Consider the following 27,409-nt stretch of genomic DNA (forward strand, 5'->3'; position numbering starts at 1 on the left):
CCTGGAATCAAGTTCTAAATGTTACTTAATTTTCACTCTCAAATTTCCCTGTCTCACTGTCCCAAAACCTATTTCTATTGTTCCTTCTCATACAGAGACCTCATTTACATCACCCACTGCTGGTGAAAGTGACAAGAAATATATCACCAACCAATGCCATTCTTTGATCATTTGTCCCAATTCCGAGTGCTGAAGGAAGATCCAACTATTTCCTGGCTATTGTGAAAGGACTCTCCCTTGTAAATGTAAAACATGCTATATCAGTAAATTGCAACAGTGACTGGTGGATTACCAGCCACTGAGTTGTGTAAATTCATTCTGACCTTCATTCCCAACCTCTAAGGAGGTGTCCCACAAATAGGTTCAGCATTTAGACAGATCCTTTAAACTTCAAACTAAAACCCAGAGCACTCACCACTTTACTAATGTGGAAGGCACCAGCCAATACTCCTAACTAGGTATACCTTGAAAAGAGCATCCAGAACAATAGGAGCAGTGCTGCTTACTGTCTGGCACAAAAAGGTAATGACACATAGAAATCAAACTAGCTTGCATTAGCTGCAAATGGCTGGCATCCTATTGGGACAAATACCTGTAAGTTTCCTTTTTTAGGGTGTTGCAGGAGTTGGTATTCCTTTCCTCTCTCTGCAGTACCCAAACCTCCCTCTTAATGAATAGCATCTGATGTTCTGCATGGCTTTCCATTTTGTGAGAAATGTGCAAGATCGCGGAAGTGTCTATCTACATCCCCCTACCCAGATTGAAAAATGTTATCTGCACTAAGCTCTATCAGGATCCTCCAGAGGTCTGAGTGCTCCTGTAATCCTTTTGCATCTGGCTATGAGATGCTTCTGGGGTTCCACCTGCTGCATGGACATGTGGGAGAGTGGCAGGGAGTGACTACTTACTGTACAGAAGCTGCATAGTAAGTCAAGGGGGAGTGGCATATAGGTCAGCCTAGCATTGGTCCACATAGAGATCAACTGTTCTTCTTTGAGCCACACAAGCCAGCAAGTAGTGTAAATCAAAGCCATGTAAGTGAACCATACACAGGGCTTCGGGCAAAACCATTATGGTCAACTTTTTCACTGCTTAAGGATGATGCTATTTTCAGTGGAAAAGCTGCAAGGGGAAGATGAAAAAGCAGAAGTGAGGAGAACTGGAGAAAGTGTGAAGCCTGCTCCTCCTGCCAGTTGTATCTTTATTGAAAACTGCTCCCTCTCAAAACTATTCTATTACTTGTGCATTGGAGTTGCAGTCACCAGAAGTCATCTGGCCACCCACAATGCCTGGTCTGCAAGTGCACCTACACATCTTTCTTAATCGCACAGTCAAACAACATATCTATGGCTTCCAATGTGAGCCCATAATTCCTAGGGACATATTTGTGTAGTTTACTAGTCGCTTCATTCACCCCAAAATCCCCTTCAAATCCTTTTGAAGATACCAGACAAACACAGAAGTGTCATTAACCAAGAGCTATCCTGTGGGTAAACATAAAAAAACCAAGATTGTGCAACCAGACTGATTGATAACTGGCAAATAGAGGGAGAAAATGTGGAAGCAGTGACAGATTTTGTATTTCTAGACATGCAAATTACCTCAGATGCAGACTGCAGTCAGGAAATCAGAAGATACTTACTTCTTGGGAGGAGAGCAATGACCAGTCTCGATAAAATAGTGAAGAGTAGAAACATCACACTGGCAACAAAGATCTACATAGTTAAAGGAATGGTATTCCCCATAGTCACCTACGGATGTGAGAGCTGGACCATAAAGAAGACTGAGCGAAGATAGATAGATGCTTTTGAACTGTGGTGCTGGAGGAAAGTTCTGAGAGTGCCTTGGACCACAAGAAGATCCAACGAGTCAATACTTCAGGAAATAAAGCCCAGCTTTTCATTGGAGGGAAGGATATTGGAGGCAAAGATGAAGTACTTCTCATGATGTGAAGGCCACATCATGAGAAGACAGGAAAGCTTAGAGAAGCTTGGGGAGAATGGAAGGAAAAAGGAAGAGGGGCCGACCAAGGGCAAGATGGATGGATGGTATCCTTGAAGTGACTGACTTGACCTTGAAGGAGCTAGGGGTGGCCACGGCAGACGGGGAACGCTGGCATGGGCTGGTCCATGAGGTCACAAAGAGTTGGAAGCAACTGAACGAATAAACAACAACATACTGTGGGTAGTGCACACATAGTCATTACATGAGAATTATTCTTAAATTGTTGTTTTTTTAGCCAAATCCTGGCTCATTTAACATTTTTCTATATTGTTTCATTCATCCCAGATTTTTGAGCCAGGCCAGTATGTTTGCCATTTCTTTATATCTGTTGCCCTTGCTCTTCATTTGATTGTATATGTGTTGTGTAATGTACATAAACACTCTCTCCAGCTGAATATTTGCTTTCTCCCAACACTTATGAAATATCATTGTAGCCAGGTATTAAACTACAGTGAAGCAGTGTAGTCCTCACAGTAAATCATGATTTTTTATTGCCAATGAACTGTAGAAACTGCTTCAATAGTGTCTGGAATGCCTCTCATGGTTATAGCTTTTCTTTTACCACAGTAGTCACTTATAAGTAGGCAAATAGATTAACACAATCTGTATTTATTATATAATAACTTCTTTTCTTCCATCATGGCAAAAATCCATCTGCCTTATATATTATAAATATGACTTTATTAGTCAAAGTGCAGCAAAATTAGTAGTTAGTCTGCGGTGATACATGTTTCTTTGGTCGCATTCAATGGATAGCATTGAAAATTCATTATCTGATTATCTATAATGCATTAGCCTTCCTATATCTAATGACATAAAACTGTGCTGACTATTGAAATTCCAAACTGCACAATTCTTTCTGTAAAGGAAGACGCTGCTAATTCCGACTGTTTCAAGCAGATTATGTATCCAGGGCGAATTTGTTTAGAAAAGCAACAAAGGTTTGCCCAGCTTGTATTGTTCATTTCTGTTTTTCAGATCAATGCTAATGACAGCCTGCGACCTTGGAGCTGCAACCAAACCGTGGGAGATTTCAAGACAGGCAAGTCATGATTAATAGCCGGGCAAGAAAGAGGAGGTACTGATGCAGCCGTTTTCCCAGGAACCTGACATGGAAGGGCCAGATCTGCCATCGATTTACAACAGGATTGCTGCTTTTAAAAATAGCACCGATTTTCTGCTCAGTGTAGTTTATTAGCCAGGAGGTTTGTTGCTCTTGTTTCTGGGATGGCCCTGAGTAAGCACAGTGCTATGGTCGAGTCTTCAAAAATAAGACTTCAAAAGAGAATTGGAATGTCTAATTATTTTGTGATGGCTCTTAAAGTTTCCTCTAATCACAAAATATTGAAGACAAGTACCTTGTTTCATTGGCGATTTCTCAAATCGATGCCTCGTCACTATTGTTTAAGACAATTTCTGGGAACAGTCAAAACCTTCCTAGCAGCAAAAAAACACAAGTCGGGTTGCTGTGAGTTTTCCATGCTGTATGACCATGTTCAAGAAGAATTCCACATCTATAGCAGGCATCCTCAGAGGTTGTAAGGTCTGTTGAAAGCTAGGCAAGTGAGGTTTATATATCTATGGAATAATGTCCAGGGTGGGAGACAGAACTCTTGTCTGTTTGAGGCAAGTGTGAATGTTGCTATTGGCAACCTTGATTAGCATTTAGTGGCCTTGCAACTTCAAAGCCTGGCTGGTTGCTTCCTGGGGAGATCCTTTGTTGGGAGGTGTTCGCTGGCCTTGATTGATTCTTGCCTGGAATTTCACTGCTTTTTGAGTGTTGCTATTACATATATTAACCCTACTTGCCTAGTTTCCAACAGACCTCACCTCTGAGGATGCCTGCCATAGATGGGGATGAAACATCAGGAGATAATGCTTCTGGTTCATGGGCATGCAGCCTGAAAAACTCACAGCAACCTAGTGATTCCAGCCATGAAAGCCTTTGACAACACATAAAACATAAGTTGTTTTTAAAGTCATAGAAAGGAGATGAGATAGTAAAACGGGTGCACAATAATTTCATCCTGTCAGCTGCATACAATTTCAGCTCAGTATGCAAACTATTATACACACACATGCTCACACATACCCACTGTGACTAGGAAGGTATTAGGAGGTCAATACCTTTCCTGCCTTTGGAGATATAGAGATATAGAGATTGCTGGATCTATAGGTCTACCCTCACCCCCCAGGTTCCTTCTACTCTACCATATAATCAGATACCCAAATCAGATAAACCACATTAACTGCTTTGAACTGGGTTCTACACTGCTGTGTATTCCAGTTCAAAGCTGATAATCTGGATTTTATATGGAAGTGTAAAAGGGGCCTCAGAGACAGGAAAACAATGCTGCTCCTTTCAGCCAGATGAAAAATCAGTAATACTTCTTCAGTTTCAAGGTTGCATAGGGATTGACCAAAGGTGCATCTATACTGTGCAGTTAATGCAGTTTGACACCGCTTTAATTGCCATGTGTCAATGCAATGAAATCATGGGAGCTGTAGTGGCACTGCTGATCTGAAGGTCAGTGGTTTGAATCTTTGAGACGGGTTGAGCTTCCATCTATCAGCTCCAGCTTCCCATAGAGGACATGAGAGAAGCCTCCCAAAGGATGGCAACACATCCATGCATCCCCTGGACAACGTCCTCGGCCAATTCTGTCACCAGAAGTGACTTGCAGTATATTCTCAAGATGCATTCTCAAGGGAGTTGTAGTTTTATGAGGTCTTCAGCCTTCTCTGTTGAAGAGTGATGGTACAGAATCAGTCCCTGGAATGTGTTCTCACAAGTTATGTACCACTTTTGTACTAACCAGTGTATGTTGTATACATAAATTCCAGAGTTTAACTGTGCACCATGTGAAGAATTATTTTGTCCCTTTCTGTCCACTTTTATTTGCCACCTGGATATTACTCTATTTACAAAATAGCACTACTCAAGGCTTTCTCTGAAAGTGTATAGAAAAAAATAGCCTGAAGTCAATTATGATTAACTTTGCAGAAGGGTATTTCCTTTTTTTAGAAGTTACTCACACATATCTTTAGCTTTATTTCAATTAGATTTATTATTCAACCCACTTTGAAGGCCAATTAAATCAATGTAAATGATAAAACATCACAAAACGTTGAAACTATCTTAATTCCTGCTCGAAACTAGATGTTCATGGGCAACTGAGATATATAGTGATATGAGGATTTGTGTTGGCAGACCTGGATAGAGAATTACATACCGTATTTCCAAATTACTGGTTTTCTGAGCCCTTTCTGGAGGTGCTGAGAATAGAATCGTGGTCAAATTATGTAACCTACCACTTTTATTCAAAACCTATCTGTGTCATAACCCCATATGCACAACATGGCGGATTTCGCGGACTGGCTTCCACCTGGCAGTAGTAGCATACAAAGGCTTCACAATGCTGGGATTTACTTGCAATGAAGAAAGCTTTGGCAGCAATCTATATTTCCCTTCTCCCTCCTGAGGTCAATGGCACTTTGCAAATTGTTTTCACAAAGCTTGATTTATTTGCCCAGATGGAGCTAGATATAATAGTTCCTTTCCCTCTTTCACATTTCACTGAACAAGCCAGGGCCCTTGGACATCATGGTTTTTCCATTCTCATCTCAATTCCCATGAAGGGATCCCCATGAGATTATACTGTGTGCATAGTGCTGACATAAATTTATGAAGTGAATTCAAGCATACATAGAAATTCACTTCCTGTAATCAATAGCATGCATACTTGTCTCCAATCACACAAAAAAATTAAAGAGGGTATTGGCAGGCCAGTATACCCTCAAGGCACCAGATCCCATCAGATCTTGGAAGCTAAACAGGGTTAGCTCTGGTTAGAACTTGGATGGGAGGCCCACAACAAAATCCAGGTGCTCTAATATCAGGCAGCTCTTGGGTTGAACCTAATCCTTACTGCACCATTGTGTTAGCTTTCTTCAAAATCTATGCATTTAGTTGTAATAGCATCACTATTATTTGGGAGCATTTGTATTAGCTCATGATGAGTAGGCTTTTCGACTGTTCTGACATTCTGCCATTGATTCACCAAAGACTGTCAAGTAACAATGAGCTTAATCTCCTTTCTTAACTTGGCAGTTGTATTAAAAATGTGTTCTTTTTTCAAGGAGCATAAAGCCTAATACATTTTTAATTCCTGTTTTAGGTAGCTGAACTGGTAACCAGCGAGTTCTTTGAGCAAGGAGATAGAGAAAGATCGGAGCTCAAACTTACACCTTCTGTAAGTCTCGATTCTTAATGTATTTTATTCATTTTATCATTGTAAAAGGGAAAATACAAATCTGAGGAAATTCAAAAGCAAGGAAAAAGAAAACAATGTCCCCCAAACAGAATGAATACAATTATTAAAATAGTGTTTTCTGTTTCTTTATATAATAATAAAACATTATTTATTTACTATATTTATAGCCCGCCTTTCTTTGCTATATGGCAACTCAGTAACAATCAGTAATAATAACATATTGAAAATAGATACTTCTTCAATTCAAAGAACATCAATATAGGTTTCATAAAAATATAAATGAATAAGTGAAAAAGATCCGAATAGATAAGATTACATTTTAGGCAGTAAACATTTATTTAGTCGTAAGTTTTATCATGCTGCTTCATTTGACATCAGTAAATTCAATTTTTCAGGGTATGTTGTTTGAACCAGAGATAACCAGACCCCTAGATGCAAGTACACTTTCAACATTGGTTAGACATTTTATTTTTCTATCAGTGTTGTTCAGCACATTTTACCTGAAACAATAGGTAAATAAAGTATTCATTAACAACTAATTTTGTCACAATGGGACAGAGCTTGCTTTTTTTAGACTGAGCTTCCAGAATCCGCTAACCATGATGTGTTGCAAAAGCAGATTCCCAGATTAGTTTAGTGTTTACACCTTATTTTATTTTTCTGGTTATTTAATGTATATTTGACTTAAGTGATATTTGTCTTTACTGTTCTAATGTATCACAAATCCTATGTAAAATCATACTACATATTTTTGACATTAATATTGAAATCTGAAATATATATAGAAAGTCTTTACTTTCAAGGGTGATATTGAGAACTACAGTCCAAGGAGTCCATAAGTGAGCCAAAATAAAAGCAAATGGAAGTAAGTGCTAGAGGTTTGCAATAAAGGGATTGGTGTCCAGTGAAAGAACCCTCAGCTCACATCCTGACTTGCCCAAGAAAAAAGAACAGTTGATTAATATTTTACAGGAGATCCTTTGTGTCAGCTTCTATGCTATTCCAAGATTTTTCAGGCAGTGTCCTTTGACATCTTATGGCTCCTTTTAATATACCTAGCCTAAGGGTTTATTAGGCCAGGTATGCTCTTCCTCCAAACAATAAGAGCATGAAGCGTACAAATGAGTATTTTTTTGTTTCTAGTGTTTCCTAATTTTCCTAGTATGACAGGGTTTGGGAGAAAAACAGGTTGCAAATGCTGGTGGATAACGGTGATCTCCAAATTCAGTTTCTGCAAACTTCAAGCATAGTGCTACTAGATAATTTTGGATCCTAAATATATTCATCTTATGATGAACCCTTTTAGATGGTCATACTTCAATTGCAAAGCATGTGACTGACATCTCTCTTTCCCTCCATTGTCTTCCACATTTTAAATTCACTTACAAGGGTACAGGGGATGAACCCCAAATTCTACCTAAAATATACTGAGTTCAACTATTTTGGTGCTATAGTATAACCACCAGTGTTTTAAGAAATGAATCTTATGCTGCAATATTATAAATATATACTTCAGTTAATGACATAGATGTTTTCCTGAGCATTACTTCTCTAATGGAAAATTTGGTGCCAGGAGTAGCAACGTTCCTGTACAACAAAAATAATTCAAAATGGTTTATCAAACCTTTAGCCCAAAGCTAACAATATGTTCATGTGAAATGAAACAACCAGTTTGCGTCAGCTTTGCATAAGCAAGCAAAAACACTTTGAACCCCTAGAGACAACCCCTATACACACACACACACACATATATATATGCTGTTTTACACTATATATATATATATATATATATATATATATATATGTCTTTCATTAGACTTTATTTCTTATGGTTTCCATTTTGTTAGCCAAATATATAGATTTATTCATCTTTGACATGCTTGTGGGTTGAGACAGGCTTATCTGCTTCCTCCTCCCACCCTGGGTCTATTTTGCTATTCACACATGCTAAGTAAGAGATTCTGGTAGCAGCTGCTGTTGGCCTTGCCTTTTGTAAGCAGGCACTAACAGCTGTAGTAGGAATAGTGCAGCAGAGCTCCATTCTTGCCCAACAAAAGCTTTTACTACATGATTCTTTGCAGACACTGTTGCAGCCCAACACTGAAGATCGTGCGCTACAATATTTCTTCACTTACCTTCCAATGTTGCTACTGCTAAAAAAAAGTACAGTTAGACAAAGAGGGAAGGAATTAATGGGCAGGCATAAAACAGAGCTTCTTTGTCAAAGACTTTGCTGAGGTATGCCTGTATTCATTTACTTAGGAGTAGGTCCCATTAAAGGCTGCACTGCATTGCCTTCTGCTAGATGAAGTGATCATTGGCAGAAGAATTATATGCCTTGAGTGTCTTTGTAATCTCCCCATTCTACTGCTCCCCTCCAACTTTGGCAACATGACTACCAACAATATATAGTGTATTTGTTCAGCATAAAGGAATTACATGGTTATAACAGTCAAATAAATTAAACACACATATGCCATAAACAGCTTCAGAGAATAAATGCTTTATTTTTCATCCGGGGCAAAAAAACAGGGGAGTGTGTGTAAAGATTGATTGTAGTTTTCAAAGTGTTTGGTTTGTAACAAGTTGCTCTTAGATCCAAAGTGCTGGATGAAACAGCCTCAGTAAAATACTCCAGAGCCATAAAGCATGACATATTCTTCCTCTCCTTCCTTTCTCTCCCACCCCCCAAAAAAACATTTCAATTCAGGCTATTTTTGATCGGAACAGGAAAGATGAACTGCCTCGATTGCAGCTGGAATGGATTGATAGCATCTGCATGCCTCTCTATCAGGTAATTTTACATATTGCTGCTACAGTATTGGAAGATTGGCTCGCTTTGCCTCCCTGTACAAGAGGGAAAGAGAGATGTGATGTAACAGCTTTCTGGGAGGTTTTAGGCTTTGTATCTGGGCAATTTGCCATGAACCCCATTCATAGCAAGCATCCTCACTACCTCTGAGGATGCTTGCCATAGATGCAGGCGAAATGTCATGCAGGCCATATAGCCCGAAAAAACCTACAACAACCCAACTCCATTTATGTTGCTAATTTTGCAAGGAACAGAGAAGGAAACCAAAACATTTATAATAGGGTGAGATCCATGAATGCTGTTAATATCATGTCTAAGTAAGGAAGAAAAATAACAAGATTGTCCCTACCACCCCCTTCCTACTCATAAAGCTTGCACACATATTGTCTTACAAGAGCCACAGTTGCTGATCCTTCTCCTTCTCCTCCTCCTCATTGTGGTCAACATGATGTTGATGTTGCAGTTTGATGGATTTATCAATATTTAAATACAACATAAACAACTTGGATGTTGCTTGTGAAACTTGCTGAGTTGGGTTATCCGAAACAGCTATCAAATATGTCAGGGGAAATCGGGTGTCCAAACAAAAAAGCATATAACTCCATAGGATTCTTCAACATGTTTTGTGGGGGCATGAGAGAGGAAAAGGGATAAGAGAGGGAGGGAGAGTGAGGGAGGGAGAGTGAAGGAGAGAAAGAGGGAGAGAGGAAGGAAGGAAGGAAAAAAGGAAAGAAGGAAGGAAGAGGAAGAGAGGGAGGGAGGAAGAGAGGGAGGGAAGAAATCATGGCACATTGGATTCTTCAACAAGTTTGGGGGGCATGAGAGAAGGAGGGAGAGAAAGAAGAGGGAAGGAAGGAAGGAAGAGAGGAAGGGAGGAGGGAGGGAAGGAAGGAAGGAAAGAAAAAAAGAAAGAAAGAAAGAAAGAAAGAAAGAAAGAAAGACTTTTCAGAGGCTTGCACATAAACGTTGGCTGTCTTTCCCTGAGTTCAATTCTAAATTGCATAAAGAAGGTGCAGTATATGCTTACTAAAGATGAGAGTGATAAAGCTGAAGTTATGCCAGTGTTTGTTTTTAAATTAAAAATTATAATTGGTCATATCACAACCCTCTCTCAACATTAATTAACAGAACAGCAGTTGATGTTGCTGAAAACAATCATAGCGAAAGAAAAATGCATCAAAAACCTTGGGAAGATTTTTTAAAATCTGCCTGGTGCCCAAAACACATTATATAGACATCGGCATCATTGACAGTGAGCTTTCCTGGTGAGAGAATTCCTTAATCAGGAAAACTGCCTGATAGGTCTCTTATTAAGATAAGGGCCATATCACCTCAGGCATTTGGAATTGGACCTCATGGTAAATTTTTATTTAGCTGCATAAATCAGCAAGTGATTTGTTATGGGAAAGTGCCATTAGTACCTCAAGTAATAATAATCTCAGTGTCTTAATGTAATTGTAATAATAATAATCCTAATATATTTAATATACCAATCTTAATAATCAAGTACAATAATTATAGCTTTAGAATTTCTTAATTACACACTTTTATAGAATGGAGGTTTTAGCCAGACTGCGAGACTTACATACTCATGAACTTCACAGAAAAATTCACAGCGAAGCATAATTATCGAGCAAACATTACAAAAGACAGTTTTACATCAACTATTAGCCACTAAATGGTTTTACTCTCATTATTTAAGATTTCAATCACACGCTGAAAGAAGTAGGAAACAAGTGAGGAGGAAATGTGGGGGAAAGTTCAGAACTAGTTGATTAAATCATGCAATATCTATTAGACCAGAATTTTTGGTTTGTCGGAGCTAGCATTTTCAACCAGGAAGGGTAAGATAAATGTCTAAACAGGCATCTGCACTGTAGAATTCATGCATTTTGGCACCACTTTAACTGCCATGGTTCAATGCTATGGATCCTGATAGTTGTAGATTTACAAGGTCTTTATCCTTTTCTGCCAAAAAGTGTTGATGTCTCACCAAACTATAAATCACAGGATTCCATAGTATTGAGCTATGGCAGTTGAAGTGGTGTCAAACTGCATTAATTCTGTCATGAAGATGCACACTAAGAAGGAAAAAATGTTTGGTGTCTGTGTAGCATGCAGATTGAATAGGAACATGAAGAGTATCTCTTTGCTTCATATTTGTCGGAGAACAATGAAGAAAAGAAGCACATCTAAAAATTTCCTCTCTTCCACACTTCTGCCCACTTTGCTCATGTTGTGCAACTATAGCCCTGCTGCTCAACCTGGTTTTTTTAAGGCATTGTAAAAAAAAAACCAAACCATTCTACTTAATGCCGTGCCAGCCTAAGGGGTAAACAGAAGACTTGATGTCACAAAGTCTCACAGAGGGAAAGAGATGCTCCCTGAAATATAAAGCTGAGTTTTAATTTCTAGTGCAGACATTGCATCAATGATGCGTGGAGACACTGTAAATCGCATTTACACATGGCTAAGAAACCAACACAGGGGCTTCATGCTACACAAATATCCCAGGTTCCAGGTTCCCTCTCCCCACCCACCACATTCTTTTGTGAAGGATAATAAATTTTCCAGATCTCACAAGATAGAATATAATGGTTATGGCAGCAAGGAATGTAGTGTTCGTGCAGAATTCGGTTTCTTCCAATACTATCCCCTCATCATTTCAGAGAATTGCTTGCACACTTAGGTGCCTGTTGATTGTCTAGACTCTAGACCATTGCTACTTAAACTGTGCATCCCAATCCCAAATGGGATCTCCCAGCTCAATGTTTGGGGCCATGAAATTTGGCAACAGTAAAAGTTTGTGAACAAAAAGCATTTCCACAAACGTTTTAGCAACAAAGTGCAGTGTCTACAGAAAAACTCTGCAGAAAAATGCTTCAGCTTCGTGCTCCACAAAAAGAAAAATCTGCATGTTTTGCAAGCCTTGCAAAAACTTATTTACAAATATTTGATTTTATACCTTTTCGTGTCAGGAGCGACTTGAGAAACAGCAAGTCGCTTCTGGTGTGAGAGAATTGACCGTCTGCAAGGACATTTCCTAGGGGACACCCAGATGTTTTGATATTTTACCATCCTTGTGGGAGACTTCTCTCATGTCCCTGCATAGGGAGCTAGAGCTGACAGAGGGAGTTCAATCCACTCTCCCCAGATTTGAACCACTGACTTTTTGGTCAGGAGTCCTGCCGGCACAAAGGTTTAACCTACTGTGCCACCAGGGGCTCTTATACCTATGTTATATACCTACATACCTGGGGTCATGTAAAAATTTCTCAGGCCGATAGGGATCATAAGTGGAAAAGGTTTAAGAAGCCCTGGTCTATACCATCAGTGGCAACTACAAATTTCATTCTCTTTTTGCTGCTCATCTATATTCTGACAGCCCTTTCTTCCTTCTTGTCCATAATACTTACCAAGTGGGTCTTACCTACACGGTAAAGGTGGCACCTCATGTTCAAAGTGGCCAGCAAAAATGTCCCTTGTTTCTTTCTCTCTGGTGGCTTTCTAGAATGACAATGTAGATTCACCAAATTATTCAGTGTAGCCTGAAATCAATTAACACACATGGCTTAACGCAGCCCTTCAGATGTGTGGTTATTCACCCCCTAGCTATGCCAGCTAAGGATGGTGGGAATGTTAGCCCAAGAGCATTTGTCCCGTTTAAATGAAAATAACTCCAGGTTTCTGAATGTATATATACACCAAATTCAATTTAGATACACTTCATTGATCTGATTAATTAGACTCTGTGAAAGAATACATCATCATCTTAGAGGTGCCATAAAACTTTCTGTTCTTTTTTTAAAAATAAATCAAACCATTAGTAAATACATTATCCAACAATATTTTATTGAACCAATCATTTGGTACGTATTTTTGTTACAATTTTAAAACTATGTTCAAGTGGTAGAGTTATTGAACATACTTTTAAAAAAATGAGCTCCACTGGATTATATTTCAACATGTTAAATACATATGTGAAAACTATGGCGTAATGTAAAATAAACCACGTGTAGTTAATGTTAGATCAGCCCATACACTGCCTTGCCAGAAAAAAAATATGCCACACAAATTAACACTAAAGAACAAGTAGTTTACTCTTTGTAATTCAGACAATGTATTTACAATCATGTGATCAATTACATCGAATGTTCTTTCTTTGTCCATGTGGAGAAACTCCTTCCAGCAGCTCATGAAGCAAGAGTACACTCCAAACTCTGTCTGTCTCTGCTTCTCTCTCTGCTTCTCTGTGAGCACCTGTGTAGCTCAAGTCTGAAAAATGTCATAGTATCCAAAAGTCCTAGGCTCAGCCAGCTCCCTGGGCATAGCTCTACCAATCAGCTTCGTGCATCTTATTTTACAGTTAACACACACACACACTAACTGATTTTTTACATGCTCCAACAAAAACTACTACAGCATAAGCTCCCTGTTTTGAATATTCATTTTGCATTCTTACCTTTTTTCCTCTTTTGATTGCCTTTATTTGCTAAAACTGCCTGTAATGAAAAGAACAATCTGTGGCTTCATGAGATGTGTGAGAATATTGATATATGTAGTTACTTTGATTGAACTATGAAAAGATGTCCTCCCTAGAACACACCGTTAGTATGTAAATATAAAGACCAAATTAAACTTTTAGTGACCAAGCCAAACATGACAATCTAGTCACTTCCAGATTGCTGCAGAGCAACATAGGAAGTTCACAGGTTGCTATATGGGAAATTGCTGGGTAGATGGAAGTGGGTGCTTCTCTCATCTAACTCTTTTCTGCAACAACATGTTTTCCAGCTACTTGTCCCTGTAATAAAGTAATTGTCAAACACAGTATGAGGGAGAATTTGTGGGGGGACTGCAAATGGGAATCTGTGAAGATAGGACATTTTTACCCAGTCAGTCCCCAAGCACTGCTTCTCTTACAGCAAATCATGCCTATTCTTATCACCACCACCATTGCTTTAATCCAGTTCTGTCCTTGACTATAGAGCTTCAGGCGGTATTTGTTTGTACATACTCAAGGCTCACCAAGCCTGAACTGTCACTAGAAGGAAAGGTGATTAAACTGAGGCTATTGTACTTTGGACATATCATAAGACAATGCTAGGGATATTGGAAAGCAGTTGGAAAAGAGAGAAACCACACTGATCCAACAAATGATGCCATAGCCCTGAATCTGCAAGATATTGGAGATCTGTCATTCATCAGTCGCCATCAGTCAAAGTTGGCAATAGCTCTAACAAGGCTCCTGGGGCATCTTTATCACTTTTATATTCTTCTCAAATTCAACTGGGAAAATGAAGTTATTACCACACATGTGATGGAAGGATTGATCTGGGAAGACAGGGAATTGTGGAAGAATCAGAAAATTCCATTTAAACAAAAGAAAATAGGAAGAGGATTTCAAGCTATTCTCACAGCATTGTCAAGCAGAGATGGCAACCTCAGGACGGATGTGGAAGAATACCCAGGTCAGAGATCAAGCTCTCTGCTCCTGTCTGCATAAGAACATAAGCAGTCAGTCAGAGACAGCTGACAGCAGCTGTTTTAAGTGTAAAGGACCTCTGTGTGTGTGTCAATGTCTGGGTTTCCCATGGGAGATAAACCCGAAGCACCTTTGATCCTATAAGTGGTCCATTCCCTTTTGGGAAGACATCTGAAAGAGCTCCCTGGAATCTCTGTCAATGCAGTACAAAGAGTAAAGGAGCTGGCGATTCTTCATCTCAGTCCCTTCAAAGCAGATGACATTTTTCACTATATTTTTTCAATGCATCATACCTAATAGTGCAGGAGGGAAAATAAAACTATCCTTTATCAAATACCACCAAATACTCTCAGAACATAAATGAAAAAGCATGGAGAATACTGTCTGCCACTAGCAAAAACGTTTGATGTCCTGCCTAGTTTGTCATCATTAAGCAATAGATAATGTGTGACCCCATGATTGAACAACTCAGTGGGGCAATGTGTATCTAACCATGTAGTTGTAACAAGCTCTCTGATTAATTCAGTCCATGCACAGTGGAAAGCAAAAAGCTCTGGGCAGAAACTGTATTGCTGTGAACTAAACAGTGAAAAGAAAAAATATCACAGCAAACTAATCATTTTTATATTTTTGCTTTTGGTTTTGCCTTCAGCTCTTTGCTTTCGGATGCATCTACACTGTAGAATTGATGAAGGTTGACACTACTTTAACTGCCATGGTCCAATGCTATGGAATCCTGGGAGTTGCAGTTTGACTCCCCATGTGGAGACATGAGAGAAGCCTCCCACAAGGATGGTAAAACATCCAGGTGTTTCCTGGGCAACGTCCTTGCAGACAGCCAATTCTCTCACACCAGAAGCGACTTGCAGTTTCTCAAATCGCTCCTGACATGGAAAAAAAAGCAGCTCTGGAAACGCTTTTATACCAAGGCTAACAAAAAATCTCCATAAAAAGAAATAAATTTTGCACACCTAAAAATCGGCTGTAATCCTCCCACTACTGCCTCAAGAGTACCTTTTGTTCAAATTTGAGAAATCTATAACCAAAGACTTCAGTTTGCTTCTCCAAGTGACTGCACAGCGAGTTGTGTAAAACATGACTTTACTTTATCCATTTACGTTCGACATTCCTTCTGTACAGCAATCAATATTTGCCGCCTTGCTATTAAATAGATTTTGAAAATCTCTTCAGTGTGTATCATTCTCTTATCCTTAGTTAGCTTTTCAGATTTAGCCCCACTTGGGAATTCTCCAGCCAGATGTAAGTTGTTACTCCAGTTTGTTCAACACTTACTGGAAGTGTTCCATCCATCATCATTTCTAGCCCTTTTCTGATGCAATACTCCTTGTTCTTTGTCTTTCTTGAAAACTGAATAGCTGTTAAATTATCCATTAATCTTCTTTCAGATTTGCTGCAAGTTTGTTTTTTACCCCAATATAAAAAAAACCCCAAAGGTTTTACTTTATTGGTTGTCTTTTTCAACATGCTTTCCAGCTCCTCAGTCCATTTCCTTAGATTTTCCTCTCCATCCTTTTCAATGTATTGCTCAGCTAATTCTGTTATTGCATTGCTAGCAAAAGCAATCACAATTTCTTTTTTTCAGATAGTGAAGTAATACTTCTAGACTTCCACCCATCTATTATTTTCTTTGGGTGGTCTATAGTCACTTCAGCCCCTGACAATTGTTTTGACAATTCCTTCTTCTGTCTGTGTATGTGTGTGCATATATATGTGCCTTTCTCTCCATTGCATTGGGGAAGCTTTGATCAAAAAAGAGATTCCACCTAAAGGTTAGGAAAATTTTTCTGATGGTAAAAATTATTTAACAGTAGAATATGCTGCTTTGGAGATAGATTGGATGGCCATCCATCAGAAGCTATTTTATTGTGTTTTCTTGCATGACAGGGTTGGACTGGATGGTCCTTGAGGGTCTCTTCTGATTCTATATTTTTCACAAGGATCTCCTCAAGCATTAGTGAAAGTGTGTAAGGATGGTAGAGTGGGATGAGGACTCAATTTCCCAGTTTTTGGAAGGTCAGTTTCTCCTCAGCCCTAGTTATTTTCTTGGATGGTGGTGCTTCCAGTCTCTTCGGCCACAGCATTATTTCAACACAAAACTATGTCTTCTTTGTCTCTATGTCTCTATGACCGGAGAGCCTCTAAAGCAGGACTAGGCAACTATGAAAAGCATTGAGGCTGCATTATCCACCTAGGAGACCAGCATTGGTGGGGATGTGCCTAGTCATCTTCTCTTCCTTATTGGCTGGGGCAGTGGCAGTTGAGATGGAGGGAGAACCTTTCATCTGCTTCTGGACCTAGGCATGGTGGAGATGTGTCCAGTCTTCTTCTCCCCCTTTCTGGCCAGGGCTGTGGCAGTTGGGATCGAAGGAGGACCTTTCATCTGCTTCTGGACCTAGGCATGATGGAGATGTGCCTCGTCGTCTTCTCTTCTTTATTGGCCAGGGGAGTGGCAGTTGGGATGGAGAAAGGAACCTTTCATCTGCTTCTGGACCTAGGCATGGTGATGTGCCTGCCCCTTCTTTTCTCCCTTACTGACCAGGGCAGTGGGAGTTGGGATGGGGGGGGGGGAGACTTTTCATATACTTCTGGACCTAGGTATGGTGGAGCTGTGCCTAGTGTTCTTCTCTTCCTTACTGACCAGGGCAGTGACAGTTGGGATGGAGGAAGGACTTTTCATCTGTTCCTAAGCATGGAGAAGCTGTGCCAACCTCTTCTCTCTCTTCTAGGTCAGAGAATTTTGGATTGGGAAGGGTTATGGTGGAAACAGTTCAAATGTTCTTACTGAGGTGACTGCCGCTAGGTAATCATTGAATAGGGATGGGAATTAAAAGCAGCTGAATCTTCAGCACAGGTGATAGAACAACACTCTTCTCTCCCTCTTTCTGTCACTTACTCAAATGGATGCCACTAAATGCTGATATTAGACCAGTCTCCAACTCAGTGAAATTGTAAAGGAAAGGGCTTCCCTAGCCTGGGAAAGGTGAGCTCATTTAGTTTATGCGTCTAACCTCATTCAAATTGGTAGTGGACTTATTTATTTATTTTATTTGTATAAATAGAACTGTTATCTTTGTGGCTAGTGGCTCCATCTTAATTAGACGACTGACCACTGTAGTTTTATATATAGTGTTTTTAAAGTTGTTTTTGTAATTGTAATTGTGATATATGATATTTTAATGAGTGTATATGTTTTTATGGCTGGAAACCGGGCTGAGTCCCTCAATGAGGTTGAGAAGCTCGGTATAGAAAACTGTGAAATAAATAAATAAATAAATAGTGCATTTCTGTCACAAAATTAGTTCCCTGTACAATTGGCTCCTTCTATTTACATCAGTCTCAGACACCATCCACACTGCCATTATAATGTAGATTGAACTCAATTATATAGCAGTGTTTATAATCCATTTCAATGCAGTTCAACTTGTATTATATGAGTCTACAGTGACAACTGCATTGTATGGCAGTGTAGATGGGGTCTCATTTTGCATTGCAAATTCAGAAACACAACACCAAAGTAAATTAAAGCTTGCCTATATTTGCTTGGATTCCTGCACACCTTTGGATCTTATTCACATAATTGTTACATGGATTTGGCCTTTCCATTAGGCAGAATGGCACATTAGAAGAGGTGGCAAATAACACTCACACATCCATACCAGGAATCTGCCTCCAACCTCTCCAGAGAGCTTTGCTGGTGGCTTTCTAGCCACAGCAAATGCAAGTATATCAGGGCAGGTGGTCTTTTCTGACATCCCACCCTGAGTGCTTTCCATGGCTAAACCTCAGCTACGTTGACTCTATTAATTGATATGGGTGTTTCACACGCTTACACCTTTTGTCCTTTTAGAACTCCCTAATCACTAGGTTCTCTCTCAAATGCCTATACTGTAAAGATGATTAATTGGAACTCAGTAGGTTACAGAATAGTCTGGCTCACAGCTTTCTGATAGTCTGTTTAATAATAAAATAGAATTTATGTAGCCTTATTGCACATACAGACTTTAAAGCTGACGGTGTGCTATTATCTTGTCAAAGCTCATGAATTCAATAGCAAACTCAGAACTGGTCAATATGTGGATAGGCATCCTAAAGGGAAAAAACTACAGTACATTGAAGCAAAAACTTATTTGTAATTCAGCTGTGGACATAGAACCTCCTGAACAAGATTGAAACTGGTTTAGGAGAACATGGGAAGCATTCTGGTTGATTTACAAAGCTTTAAATCAGGGATGTCCAAACTTCTTAACCCTTTCAGACTCCCTGAACTGCCCTTTCTCTAGCATACACAATTTTCTCTTCTGGGTGCCTCCAAAAATGGCAATTACCTTTTAAATAAGTGGTGTGGCTCCTATATGGTTTAACATCCAAAAATTCCAGATATTGTAAACTAGAAATTGATTGTTGGCCACTTCCATATTTTGATGGTTTGGGTTTAGTTGGCAATCAGTTTAACACCCCCAACTCACCCCCATACTAGAGTTAGAGAATTGGCTGCACTTGCCTACCTCCATTTTAATGTATATTGAAGAGTTTAGCAATTGAGGTGTTAACAAATTAACTAAAAGAATGAAGTCACTAACCTAATACGCTTAATTATTGCCTGGGTATTAAAGTTCAGTTTGGGGAAAAAAGAGGAATGTTTCTCTGGTCTTTGATTTTCAGTTGTAAGTAAAGTATAGGCAATTAAGTCTATAGAACAGTGGTAAATATATAGCATAATTTAAAAACACTGCCATTTGTTATGCACATTAATCAGAGACATTTGACTAGAAATACTCTAAAGGGTAGATTTTATGTACAGGATATAAAATGTCTTTCTTCAGAGGTTCCTTTGATATTTAAGCCCTGTTTGTGTATTTAGTACACTTTGGCTTTGGGACACAGATTCACTCTTTTAATTAAACATACTACCATAATTCCTAAGGAAATTAGCCTTATAAAAATAATTCCGCTCCTAAAGTATTACTTTCAGACTTTCTGGATACAAAGTACACTATTTGAATTTTATATCTGTCTGAGATGTAATTAAAAACTCATTTGATTACTATATATTTTGGCTCCCTTTTACTTATTAAATCCCTGTAATCAATTTTATTTTATGAAGCTTCTGGGAAATTATCTCAAAAGCAACACATTTCTCTCCTCCCAGCAGATTCCTTGAACATTTACTAAATTACTTTCTTCGCACCTGTCCATATCTGAATCAATCCACCAATTTATTCCTGAGCCACATAGATCTTTTGGCTTTAGTACATTTGAGGCTCTGAAATACTTTTATCATTTTGTTCTACACATCATGTTCCATTTTGCTGAATGTCAGGTCTTTAGTGCTTTGTTGTATAATGTTTTTATCTCTGTTTTCTCTTTAAAAATGTTTTTCAAAGTTGGTGCCACCTCTTACTGTAATAAGAAAACAGCAATTCTGGCTTGGCTTGATCTCCAAAATCTAATTGATGTGAATGATAAAGAATAAATAAAATTGAACTATGGAGATTTTAGGAATACAGGTTGCTATGCCATTGTAATTTTTTTCTGTTTCTTTTCTCAAATGTGTTGGTCAACATATGCAAAGCACAGGGACAAGCCAGCATTGGTAGTTAGGTTTTATATTAATATGAAAAAGCTTACAGGGAAAAAATGTTCGTTTCCATCTTTGTAGTTTGTAGGGTTGACAAATGAAATTAGGGACAGGGCTTCTGTCCCCTTTAATCACAAGAAGTAAACTATGATGATGAATCAATCCTGTAAATGAAGAATGGTTTGGTTTTGAATCTATTATTTAGTTATCAAAGAGATTGTAAAGTAGGGTTGAAATACTCACAAATGCACCATATCCCATCTGAGCTTGAAAGCTAAACATTGCAGCCCGGGTTGATACTTGGATGGAAGACCATCAAGGAATATCAGTGGATATTTGCCACCACATTCAGAGGAAGGTGGTGGCAAAACACCTGTAATATTCCTTGCCTTAAGAAACTCCTATAGAATCAATAGAATTGCCATAAATTGATAAGTGACCTGAAGGCATATATATGCATACTGTAATGTCATAGCTGGCAAGAGTATCCGCAGAGTGAAATTCAGGCTGAATCTACACTGCCATATAATTCCAATTATCAAAGCAGATGATCCAGATTGTCTGCTTTGAACTGGATTATATGAGTGTACAGTATACTGGCATGTAATCCAGTTCAAAACAAAGAATTTGGTGTTTATATGTCAGTATGGATGGGGCCTCAGTGTCCATTACAAACAGACTTGGTGAATGGGACCCTCCCTTCTTTTCTCCCTACCTACTTTATTACCTTTGTTATCTCCCCCCCCCCCCCCCCCCCACACACAAATTCAGCCTTCTACACATCCCACCTCTCCATTCATCTCCCATTCTTCTTATTATGTACACCAAAAGCAGCCTTAAGCCACGCCATCGGTTATGCAAGGTTGATAAGGCTGCAGTGCTCCTTGGCTGAATGATTGCTCATTGTGAAAAGTGCACAGTACATGAATTTTCTCAGCAGAGAACCCAAGTAGGCCAAAGTAATTGGGCAATGACCTGCATATGACACTGTTATGAACCTGAACTGTGTATAAGCTTTGCCTGCAGAAATGCAGCGAATTTATATTAGCTATAATATAAAGATAGTGCAAGTGAGAGCTCAAGCAATATTTTGCAGTGTATCCTCACCTTCAAATCAGAGTTTTCTTCTGGTTGTTATTTTCCAAGTATTTGATTATGGTGGTGGTGGTGATGATGATGATAGTATTTATTTATATCCTGCCTTTTTTTCTTAATAGCTTGCAAAGGTTAAACAGATATAACAAAATTTACACTGTACAAAAGTTAAAGTTAATTAAGCTGCCTATAAAATTAACCACAGTTTGAAACTGACCGGCAGTTGAAAATACTATATGGACAACAATATCAGCTGCCTTTACCCAGCCTCATTAATTTCACTTGGGGACACCTTGTTTTATTCTGTTGTGTTATAAAGAACAAAATAAAATTTCAGCTACCTCCCTGATTGAACAAGTTCTGGACAAGGTCTTCACCCATCAAAGGTCAACTACCCTCCTTCATTGTCCTGTACCAATACAAGCATGGGTAGATTACACAGGACAGGTCAACCTGTGTTTTTTATCTAATGCACCTTAAAGGGTTGCTGTGTGAAGAAAATGGGGAAATACTTTGTATGATGCTGTGCACTACTAGAAGAAAAGACCAGAGGTAAATAAACAATAACTTTTTGTGGAGATAAGCAGCTATTCATTTGGGGAGGGTCGGGAGGAGGAAAACTACCTTTATTTTGGAGATATTTTCTTGTATTCAGACTTCTTCCAACCCAGCCCTGAAGAGTATCCGGACGGTGGGTTTCTTTTAATATCCTAGAATGACAATGGTATTGCAAGCAAAACATTAATAGAGTAAAATAAATTCTAAGGAAGTTGTACTCATCAGAGACCCTAGGCCAGTGGTTCTTAACTTGTGGGTCCCCAGGTGTTTTGGCTACAACTCCCAGACATCCCAGCCAGTTTACCAGCTGTTAGGTTTTCTAAAAGTTGAAGGCCAAAACATCTGGGGACCCACAGATTGAGAACTACTGTTCTAGGCAAACTAAACTCAGCTGATAGACTATTCTTTGTGTAGATTGGAATTAAACTTGAAACAGTAATTGGTGAGTTGTCTTCTTCTTTCCCCTCTAGGTTTTGGTAAAAGTGAATGGAAAACTGAAGCCCATGCTGGATTCAGTGGTGGTCAATAGAAGGAACTGGGAGGAACTGCACCAAAAGAGACTGCTTTCCAAGGCAGCAGCAGAAACTGAACCAACAAAATCCTCCTCCTCGCCCTCTTCCTCCCAATTTGCCAAGTGTCCAAAGGACGTAAATTAAGTCAGCATCTGTTTCGTGCTGCTCGCATAAGACTCTTCAGAAAGCTGGCAAAAGCTTAGTCTCATATATTTCACCAAACAAAAAGAAATCTTTTCTCACAAACATGCTTAATGGGATGGCCTGGCTTTTCACTAGAAGCTTCCTTGGTTTTTGAAGTTTTGCAGTCTGACTGCATAGTTTCTGCAGTAAGGTGAAAAGCTTGGTGAAGTCTGTGTTTGATTGGCTTTTTTAACTGCTGCTGTGGACACTGACAAACACAGTCACAAAGGACTGACATAACTGGAGTTTGCATCTATTGAAAACATGATTGAAATCCCGCCCCCCATCAAGACATCTATAAGGTTATACGGAGGGCACAAGAGAGAACATAGTATAATAATAACCTGGGTTTGCATAGCTCCAGTATTTGCTAATATGCACCCGTTACACCTGCTTTTGTGAAGTTTATCCTTTCAGTCTTTTTTTCTTTTATGCTGTAATGTTCAAGGAAGCCTGCTTTACATTCTCCTGACACATTTTTTAAAACAACAAAGCTTCTTATGATTGATCAGGGTTTTTAGAATTGCTTATCTTTGCTAAAAGTAAGTGGGGGGAATTTAACTTTATTACATTTAAAACTATCAACCTGCTCTGGCTTCCTTACGAGTTTCATATTAGCAATGCAGCTTGAATTGCTCTGCAGGCAGAAGCTTATGTAAAGGTAAAATTTCTGCATGGTAATTTGGGTTCTTTTAGGATTTGGTTTTAAGCATTTTGAAAGCTGCTTTGCACATCTAAGAAGAGAACCAATGATATTTCATGAAAATGACATAATAAAAATGAAATATGATGCCTTCTGGGAGAGAATTTGCACTATAGGATATGAACATGGCTTTCTAGTACATTTTCTTAAACACATTAACTTTGACTATTACTGTTAAGGATTGGGGTGGCACTGGAATATGTCACAAAAAGAGCAATGACTACCTCTGCTTTTACTGGCCAGTTAACTTTCGTTTTTTACAACAACATGTTAGTCTAATAAGTTTTGTCTAACAGAAATCAAGTCAAAATTTGCATGTGCTGAGAAATGGTGAAAATGTTTGCATGCAAAATGTGAATTGCATTTGATAGACACCAAAGTGAGATCTATGTTGGAAATTAACTCACTTCTCCTTAGCATGACACCAGTTTCCCCAATTTTTTCTCCCATGTTGATATGAGAAGCTGCTGGACCTTTGTTCCATAATTAGATTTGACATGAAATGGTTCCATGAACTGTAACTAACACAGGCTGGATCTATACTGCCAAATAATGCAGTTTGAACTACAATGAACTGCATTATATTGGTCTATAGTGACCATATAACTCAGTTCAAACTGCATTATTTGGAAGTGTAGATCCAGTCTTGAAAAAATATGAGCACCTGATCCTACTCTTTGATTCTCCATGGTATCAGGAATTCTGTTTTATGATTCCTGGGAGCAAGGCTGGATTGAAACCTGACCAAGACATTAACTGGACAGCTAGGATGGACAAAAAGGAATGAGATGCACTCAGTGGGAAATTGAAGTGCCAGTTGAATGCACCAAGCCTTCATTCCTTCCCCACCCAACTTTCTGAGGGCCCTTCCAGACAAGCCCTATATCCCAGGATCTGATCCCAGGTTTTCTTCTTACAACTGGATTATATGAGTCCACACTGCCAGATAATCTGGGAATAACAGAAAACCTGGAAGCAGGTCCTGGGATATAGGGCCTGTCTGGAAGGACCCTCAGAAAGCTGAGAATTGCAGCCATCTCTGCTGATGTTTCAAGAAGAGCAAGAATGCTTAACTTTACTCTCTCATCTTTACCTTGGGAAACTCAAGGAAGGAGGAAATGAACAGTTAAAGCCTTGAAACCGTAACTCAGTCCCCACCTATCTGTTTCTTTATAAAGGAGCAGATCTTCAGAAAGAAGAAGACTCATCTTGATGCCACATGAGCTGGATGGCCAAATTTTACCAATGGGGAAAAGGTTCCCCATGCCTGATTTATGTGTGTGTGGATGTGCACACAGTACAAAGATGTCCACAGGAGAGAAAAAACAAGACAGTTCTCCCCCCTTTGCAACTTAATTTGTTGAGACTATGGATGTCAATCAAGTCTTGTGTAGGAGTGCATCTACACAGTAGAAATAATGGAGTTTGACAGTACATTAATTGTCTTGGTTGAATGCAATAGAATGATACGACTTTCAGTTTCACAGTCTTTATCTCAACTACACAGTGTTGGTGCATTACTAGACTACCACTTCCATGATTCCCTAGCACTCACACACACAGTTGAAGTAGTGTTAAACTAACCTCATTCTTTAATGTAACTAGAATTTAGAAGTAAGGAGAACTGCAGAGTTAGGCTCCAAGATAGCAGAGAACAGAATAAGTACTTTGTGTCTTTTTGATGTTTCTTTGGAGTACTGCATATTTTTGTGCTATGTTCTGGTTCTTTGTGAGGTCCTTGCCACATGGTGAATGAAGGGACCAAGCTGTGGTAACAAAGTCCCTAGCTGAATACTTTTCAAAATGAGTGAATGGCATCCATTCAGTTATATGGGGAAAATATAGGTAGTTTCAGGGAGCACCAAAGAGGCAAGGAAGTTAATTTCCTCCTTTACTCATCCAGTCTGGCATGCAGAGAATCAAAGTCATTTTCATGGCTCTGCTTTTGCATTTGCATAGCTGCACCAGGTCAGGTATACTGTGCACGAGATGAAATATTCAGAACGTAATTTTAAATGGAACATGGGAATAAATAACGTTAACCATTATTAGCATTCATTTGATCCCTGGAAGCTCTTTGGGTCTCACAAGGAAAGGGAGAGAGATTTGAGTATGGAAAAAAGTTTTAAAAATAGCTTTTTCTCTATCTTCCTGCCATCAGCCTCTGTGCTGAAAGGTGGCATACAATGTGAAAGACACAAAACTAGAAATAAGCACTGTGTCAGATTCTCTTTTTCAGGATCCTTGATTCTGGCATAGAGATTGTGGGAGCTAAGACCCAAAATACATCTTCTCCAGGTCTTGGAAATACCTTATAAAGCCACTGGTGTTCAGATTAGACAATACTTAGGGACCTTCCACACAGCCATATAGCCTAGAATATCAAGGCAGATAATCTACAATATCTGCTTTGAACTGGGTTATGAGTCCACACTGCCATATAACCCAGTTCAAAGCAGAAAATGTGGGATTTTATATAGTTGTGTGGAAGAGGCCTTAGACAAATGTGTTGTCCTTTGTGCTGCTCTGAGGCTGGATCTGCACTGCCAAATAACCCAGTTCAAAGCAGATAATCTGGATTTTATATGACAGTATAGAAGGGGCTTGAGTTACAGTTTCTATCTGAAGCCAGAGTACATCTACATTGTAAGCTTAATGCATTTTGACACCACTTTTAATTGCCATGGCTCATTGTTATGGAATCATGGGAGCTGTAATGTTTCGCAAGAGTGCTGGTACCTCCTCAAATTACAAATTCTAAGATCCCATAACATTGGGCCATGGTAGTTCAAGTGATGTCAAATCGCGTGAATTGTGTTGTATTTATGCAACCAGAATCAACAAATTAATACGTTTGTGACTATGAGATAATAAATAGGAATGACATTATTGCCATTGAGTAAATCACTAGATTTTCTGCACCTTCTAATATACTACATTGATTCTGCAGTGTAGATGCAACCTGAGACTAAGCCCCTTTCGACACTGTCATATAAAATCCAGATTACCTGATTTAAACTAGATTCTGCAGTAGTGTAAAGATAAAGGTCCAGGTTTCCCCTTGACATTAAGTCTAGTCGAGTCCAACTCATGGGGAGTGGTGCTCATCTCAATTTCTAAGCCGAAGAGCCGGTGTTGTCTGTAGACACCTCCAAGGTCATTTGGCCAGCATGACTGCATAGAGTGCTATTACCTTCCCGCCGGAGCAATACCTATTGATCTACTCATATCTGTATGTTTTCAAACTACTAGTTTGGCAGAAGCTGGAGCTAGTAATGGCAGCTCACTCAGCTCCCTGGATTCGAACCGCCGACCTTTTGGTCAGCAAGTTCAGCGGTTTAACCCACTGCACCATTGGGGGCATATAATCCAGTTCAAATTAGATAATGTGGATTATATGCTTTGATAATTTGGATTATATGGCAGCGTAGAAGGGGCCTAAATCAGCCTCAGCTTCTGGTCCAAGTGAGTAGATCAATAGGTACTGCTCTGGTGGGAATGTAACGGCGCTCCATGCAGTCATGCCGGCCACATGACCTTGGAGGTGTCTACGGACAATGCCGGCTCCTCGGCTTAGAAATAGAGATGAGCATCAACCCCCAGAGGCGGACACAACTAGACTTAATGTCAGGAGAAAAAAATTACCTTTACCAGTCATTCATTCATACACACACACATCCCCTCGACAAGCTGTTTCTTTCTCTAGCCTACTGAAGAGTTTTGAACTCCAAAGTCTGCAGTTTATTTTTCATTTTAGTTGGCATTGACTGCCTTGATTTTCAAGCTCAATTATTTTGAATTCTTTCACCAGAGTAGCAGAACAGATAGGAAAAAGAGGAGCGCCATAGGCCTACTGGGATGAATACATGCACTGTTTGGCTTTGTTTCCATTCCTCCGCCATGACTTCCGCCCTCCCTTTCCCCCTCATAACGAATCCTAGCGCTGCTTCAAGCTCACACGTGGCTTATTTATATAAGATGTGCTTTATGGGGGAAACAGACACTGTGATTGACTTGGTCCTGCTGGCTGGCCCATAAAGCTTTCCCGAGTTTTGATATGAGGACCTATTGCTAAGTGTGACATAATTTATAGCACATAACCTACAGCTTCCTCCCAAGGTTGAGCCTCCCCCCTCCCCAAATTCCCTCTCCTTTTTATAGGCCTCAGCACACGGTTGCCCTTG

General features: G+C 39.3%; 1 protein-coding gene across 1 annotated transcript in view; it reads left to right on the plus strand.

The window, feature by feature from the left end:
- Positions 1-23,349, plus strand: part of PDE11A (phosphodiesterase 11A) — a 208,967-nt gene extending 185,618 nt beyond the window's left edge. The window contains exons 17-20 of the mRNA XM_060779634.2: positions 2,983-3,046; positions 6,183-6,257; positions 8,989-9,072; positions 22,298-23,349. Of these exons, the coding sequence (XP_060635617.2) occupies positions 2,983-3,046; positions 6,183-6,257; positions 8,989-9,072; positions 22,298-22,483 (409 nt within the window). The 3' untranslated portion in view covers positions 22,484-23,349. The remainder of the gene's footprint in view (positions 1-2,982; positions 3,047-6,182; positions 6,258-8,988; positions 9,073-22,297) is intronic.
- Positions 23,350-27,409: the final 4,060 nt, after the last annotated feature.

This window comes from Anolis sagrei, chromosome 1 (assembly GCF_037176765.1).
Source record: "Anolis sagrei isolate rAnoSag1 chromosome 1, rAnoSag1.mat, whole genome shotgun sequence".
Taxonomy (NCBI): domain Eukaryota; kingdom Metazoa; phylum Chordata; class Lepidosauria; order Squamata; family Dactyloidae; genus Anolis; species Anolis sagrei.